Source organism: Physeter macrocephalus, chromosome 7 (assembly GCF_002837175.3).
Source record: "Physeter macrocephalus isolate SW-GA chromosome 7, ASM283717v5, whole genome shotgun sequence".
Classification (NCBI taxonomy): domain Eukaryota; kingdom Metazoa; phylum Chordata; class Mammalia; order Artiodactyla; family Physeteridae; genus Physeter; species Physeter macrocephalus.
Genome location: NC_041220.1, coordinates 107,105,904 through 107,111,967, shown reverse-complemented (window position 1 = coordinate 107,111,967; position 6,064 = coordinate 107,105,904). Strand labels below are relative to the sequence as shown.

The window sequence follows — 6,064 nt, the reverse complement described above, 5'->3', positions numbered from 1 at the left end:
AACTACTGAGCCTGTGCTCTAGAGCCACAACTACTGAAGCCTGTGCGCCTAGAGCCTGTGCTCCGCAACAAGAGAAGCCAGCGCAATGAGAGGCCCGCGCACCGCAACGAAGAGTAGCCCCCGCTCGCCGCAACTAGAGAAAGCCCGCGCGCAGCAACAAAGACCCAATGCAGCCAAAAATAAATAAATAAAATAAATTAATTTAATTTAAAAAATTAAAAAGAGTATAATCTCAAGTCTTGGAGAGACGTGCATCCTTAAACCTATCCCTTGAATCAGAAGCCACGTGGAGTTTGGTTCACAGCACCCCATCTGTTTAGGTATAAAAAGAACCCTCCTCTCTCCGCAGGACCGTGGGGAACCACCTCCTCGGGGCCGTCCTCCTGGAACCTGGCCTGGGCCTTTCATCCAGGATTCCTGGGCCCGAGGGCCAAGGAGCTCACAGAACTGAGAAATGAGAACACGACAGTCCCCCAAGCAGCCGAGGGAGAAGGCAAAGGAATAGATCCCCGGAGAGTCAGCAGGAGGCATGGGGCACGGCAAACCCACTGTCCCTCTCCCCCTCCACGCCTCCGTGAAGCCCGGGCCTCTCCCGGGCCCCAGAGTCTGCTCGGAGCTGGAAAGCACCCTGTGGAGAGTGGGGGGAGAAATGTGGGTTCACATTTCCCCACATGGCATGGTGTCCCCTGCAGTCACCACGGCCTGAGAAGCGAGCCGCAGGCCTGTCCAGGAAGATCCCCAACTGGCTGCGAACTGGATCCTGGCTCTGCCACCCGCACCCGTGTGACGAGCAGGTTGCCTGCGCATCTTGTCTCTGAAGAAGGGACGAGGTCTCATACTCTTACACGTTTATCAAGAGAATGAAAAGCTATCAAGGGCTCGAGAGCATGTTGCCAGCCCCACGTGCTGCACCCCGGTCAAGGCCGAATTGTGCCCCGACACCCCCAAAAAAGTGGAAGCCCTAAGCCTGGAACCTGTGAACGTGACCTTATTTAGAAATAGGGTCCTTGCAGGTGTGATTCAATTAACTGAGATCATTCGGGTGAGCCCCAATCCAGTATGACTGTGTCATGAAAAGGGGACATCTGGACACAGAGGTGCACGCGCATGGCCACGTGAAGACGGAGGATGGAGTGACGCACCTTCAAGCCATGGAAAGCCAGGGACTGCCAGCAATGCCCCGCCCCGCCCCACCCCAGGAGCCAGGAGGAGGCACGGAAGGGTTCTCCCCCAGAAGCTTCAGAGGGAGCACAGCCCTGCTGGCACCTCAGTCTTGGACCTCTGGCCTCCAGAACCAGCAGACGATACATCTCTGCTGCTGGAGTCCCCCAGTCGATGTACTTTGTCCCGGCAGCCCTAGCAAACTGATACAGCCCCTAACACCAAGGCTGTTTTAGGCCCTGAGTGGTCAGCACTTGCTCACCTCCCCTGAAGGTCACCCTTGTCCCTTCCCCAGCATGGCCAGACTGGCGGCCTTCCCTCCTCCTCACCAAAGCCCTGGCCAGGCCCACTGCCTCCCAGAGGGCTCTGGAACGTGCCAGGCTCTCTGGACACCGAGAACACGTGTGTCCCCCATAACCCAGGATCTACCATTTCCTGAGTCAAGTGAAATGAAACTCTGTCCCAGTTTGGAGAGTTTCATGAACCTCCCTCACCTCGCACCCCCATGAGACAACTAAGAATATTCCAGAACAGAATGTGAAATCACTTAACCAGACATACCTGTTTCCTCCAGGCCCTGGGAGTACCCTCTGGCTTTCTCTACATGGACACGCCATGGCTGTAAGCACCCTGGAGAGCCCCGATCGCCTGAGCCTCCATCTTTCATCGCCCGAGGCTCCATCTTTCAGCCAATTCTGAAATACTCTGGCCAAGAGACAAGCCACCCATCCACTGCCCATTGTGCGTCAAGGGCCCTGGGTTCTAGGCCTGCTCGGCCAACACACACAGTGACTCTGGAAAGGGCGTCTGCCCCCTGACCCTCGGTCCCCTCTCAGCTGTGAAGGGGGAGGACCCACATTTACAGTGGGGAGTCCAGGAGACCCGGGCAGAGCAGCCCCTCACCGAACAACGTAAGCCCCACTCCCTCAGGGCTGCGGCCTCAGAGCAAGGAAGATGCCTGGAAACCATCAAATCCAGCACCTTCCTGTACACGTGACGGAGGCCCAGCCACTGAAAAGGCAGCACCTTCAACAGGAACAACGGGACGCCCAGGTGGCCGAAGAGCCCGGGGCGCACACAAGAGGAGGGGGCAGCCGTCACCTCAGTGACCCGACCTGAGCACAGAAAAGACCCCAACAGCGCTGTGCATTAGAATCACAGGAGCCTCCAAGGATCCCGATACCCAGACCCAGACCGGGAGACCCCCATTCCCGGACCCCAGACCGGGAGACCCCCATACCCGGACCCCAGACCGGGAGACCCCCATACCCGGACCCCAGACCGGGAGCAACACCCAGGCATCAGTAATGTGAGCCCACCCCTCACCCCCGAACACCTCCTGTGCGCAGCCTTGCTGAGAACCGTGGGGGTGAACAGAGCATCCCACTTCTGTGTCAAACTCCTGCAGCCAGGGGGCTCCTAAGCTCCCACCCAAGCTTTGCCCTGTTGCACCAAAACACCATATTGATGGTAGCTCCAGAAACTTCGCTGCCTCTGCACTACGTACGGTAGGCGGTTTAAATAAAGCTTGTACACTTCTACAACAGCACCTGCAAGGCCACGTTACTGACTGCATCTTACCAACGGGGCAAAGGAGGCTCAGACACGTAGACGACTAGGCCAAGGGAAGCCGGCTGATACCCTACAGGTATCCAGGTCCTAATCCCTGGAACCTGCACATGCCACTTTATACGGTAAAAGGGACTCTGCAGATATGATCAAGCCAGGGATCTTGAGATGGAAGATTATCCTGGATTATCCAGAGGGGAATAATAATCCTGCATTATCCCTCAGTGGAACCACAGGCGCCCTTATAAGAGGGAGGCAGAGGGCAAATCTGCCACAGAGGAGACGGCGATGGGAAGATAGAGCAGAGAGAGACTGGAGATGCTGTGCTGCAGGCTTTGCAGATGGAGGGAGGGGATGCAAGCCAAGGAATGCAAGCAGCACACCTCCAGAGGCTGCAAGAGGAAGCACAGCCAGTGAGACTGATTTAGGACCTCTGGCCTCCAGGGCTGTCAGAGAATGAATGTGTGTGGTTTTAAGCCACGCAGCTGCCCCAGGAAACCAATTCACCTCCTTGCAAGCCCATCTCCCCGTGGACCGAGCCCCTGCGGGCAGGGCTGAAACCACACAACAGGCGGAGAGAGAGGAGTGAATGAGTCAGTGGGTGGATGCAGGTGGCAGGTTGGCCATCCCCCAGTGAGGACTTACAGGGCAGCCCTTGGGTGCCAGGAGCCAACCCGGAGCATCTACACATCAAGTGGAACATAAATTCAGTTTGCTGGGTTTTATTAAGGAAATGATCATGGCACAGGAAGGGGGCAGGACCCCGGGCAGCTCTGCCCTCCAGGGGCCCCTGGAGGCCGGGACCCGGGTGGAGAGGCAGTACCCAAACCTGCCGCTGTCCTCTCCGGGTGGGGCTGTGGGCCTGGAGGCCAGGGATGAAGGCCATGGAGGCCCTCGGTTGGCGGAAGGATGTTTCCTTAGAGGCAGGGCCTTTGTTTCAGGGCTGACATCTGTATCAGGCACACAAAACCGCGATGCTTTTAGTGACCCCAGAAAATGGTTTTAACTTTTGCTTAAAAACTGGAAAAAAAAAATAATGAATCCAGCCTGGATTATATTCATCTTTAGTCCAAGACAGTCATAAGACGTTCTTTTTTTTTTTTTTTTTTTTTAAGGAGGAAAGGGCCCACAAAGGCAAAAGCGCCTTGGGTCCCAAGGCCCTGCCTTCCTCCGTCGACGGAATCCCCAGTGGCTGGTGGATGTTCCCAGCCACCATGGAGTGACCTTGGCCGGCAGGGTCAGCCCTGGTCTCTGCCGAGTGGTGTTAACTCATCACAGCACGGAGTGAGAACCGGGAGAGGAAGGTGGGAGCAGAGGCCGACCCCCCGCCACGCGGGGAAGCGGTCTAGGAGGGGGTGTCTTGAAGGATGGCGAGCACTCCAGGGAAGCTCAGGAAAGTGTGTTGTCGTCAGAGGGAGAGAGAGGTTGTACCAAAGCCCCAGGCATCCAGGACACAGTGTGTGCAGCCAGTGCAGCTGGAGCATCACACGTCCTGCAGGAGAGCGGCACAGGCCGGTGACAAAGGACCCCGTGTGCCACACCAAGAGGTGGGAGCCCAGACAGTTCCTGGGCGCTGCGGGATTCCAGAGGCGGCTGCCCCTCTATTATGTCCCAAATTAGCATTTCTCACAGTGCTGGGAGGTGTCGCCAGCTGCCTGAAGGACAGATGTTTGCCACCAATTTATGTGTGTGTGTTAGAGCAGATACTACATGGTCCCTAAATTGACATCACTTTTGTGCAGCTGTCAATAAAAGCTCTAAAGCAGGACACAGTGGGTGAAATTACAGCTACTGTACAGGGATTGGTACTCATCACCCCGTGTCCTCTGGCGGGTGCCCCATGGTGACCCTCACCCCACTGCTGGGCAGTGGGCTTTAAGGAACATGTGTGTGGGAGCAGCGGGGATCGGGGGAGAGCCTGGTGCAGGGTTTCCACCATGTTTGCGCCACTGACCTCTGGCAGCCACGTGAAGCCTATAAATCCTTCTCAGAATCATGCTTAAAATGCATTAAGACACAACACACAGGGAAAAAAAACAATTATATTGAAATACTATTATCAAAATATTGCAAAAATGTACATCTGTGATATATTATGCATGTGCTTCCTTATTAAAACACCAAAAAAACAAGATCTTATAATACTGTGATTTCAAAGGAATGATGAGACTAAACACTTCCCAAGGGGCTTCCCTGGTGGCGCAGTGGTTGAGAGTCCGCCTGCCGATGCAGGGGACGCGGGTTCGTGCCCCGGTCCGGGAGGATCCCACATGCCGCGGAGCGGCTGGGCCCGTGAGCCATGGCCGCTGAGCCTGCGCGTCCGGAGCCTGTGCTCCGCAACAGGGAGAGGCCACGGCAGTGGAGAGGCCCGCGTACCACAAAAAAAAAAAAAAAAAAAAAGATAAACACTTCCCAAAATCTTGGCAACACCTGCAGTGTGATACGAAGAACACTTGGGATTTGCATTGGTGACAGTCATGGGATTTACTTATACTACTGTAGTTGATCGCCTACAGTAAAAAGTGAAAGAATGTGTACACTGCAGACTATAACACGTTGCTGAAAGAAAGTAAAGAAGACCCAAACAAATGAAAAACACCATGGATTGGAAGACTTAATAACGTTAAGATGGGAATACTTCCCAGACTGATCTACAGATTCAATGCAATCCCTATCAAAATCCCAACGGCCTTTTCTGTAGAAATGGAAATTGCAAGGTATAGTGAATAGCCAAAGCAATCTTGAAAACGAAGAATAAGCTAGAGGACTCACGCTTCCCAATTTCAAAGCTTGCAGTTTAAAAACTTAAGGCTACAGTAATCAAAACAGTGTGGGACTGGCATAAGAACAGCCATATAAATCAATGAAATAGAAGGGAGAGTTCAGAAATAAAACCATGTGTTCATGGTCAGCTGATTGTTTCGCTAAGTGTGCCAAGACCATTCAATGGGGCAAGAACGGTCTCTTCAATAAATGGTGTTGGAACAACTAGATGTCCGCACACAAAAGAATCAAGTTGGACCCTGACCTCACACCATATACAAAAATTAACTCAAAATGGAATAAAGACCTAAATATAAAAGCTAAAGCCATAAAACTCTTAGAAGAAAACATAGAGGTAAATCTTCATGACCTTGGATTTGGCAACAGTGTCTTAGATGTGACACCAAAAGCACAAGCAACAAAAATAAACTGTACTTCACCAAAATTTTAAAATTTTGTGCATTAATAAACACTAGCAAGAAAGTGAAAAGACAACCCATAAAATGGTAGAAAATATCTGCAAATGATACATCTGATAAGGATCTAGTATCCAGAGCATATAAGGAACTCC

The 6,064-nt window shown here is 53.0% G+C and overlaps 1 protein-coding gene across 1 annotated transcript in view; it reads right to left on the bottom strand.

Annotated features, from left to right (window-relative positions):
• Positions 1 to 3,616, bottom strand: part of NSG1 (neuronal vesicle trafficking associated 1) — a 16,427-nt gene extending 12,811 nt beyond the window's left edge. The window contains exon 1 of the mRNA XM_028492565.2: positions 3,554 to 3,616. Coding sequence (XP_028348366.1) covers positions 3,554 to 3,616 — 63 coding nt within the window. The remainder of the gene's footprint in view (positions 1 to 3,553) is intronic.
• Positions 3,617 to 6,064: the final 2,448 nt, after the last annotated feature.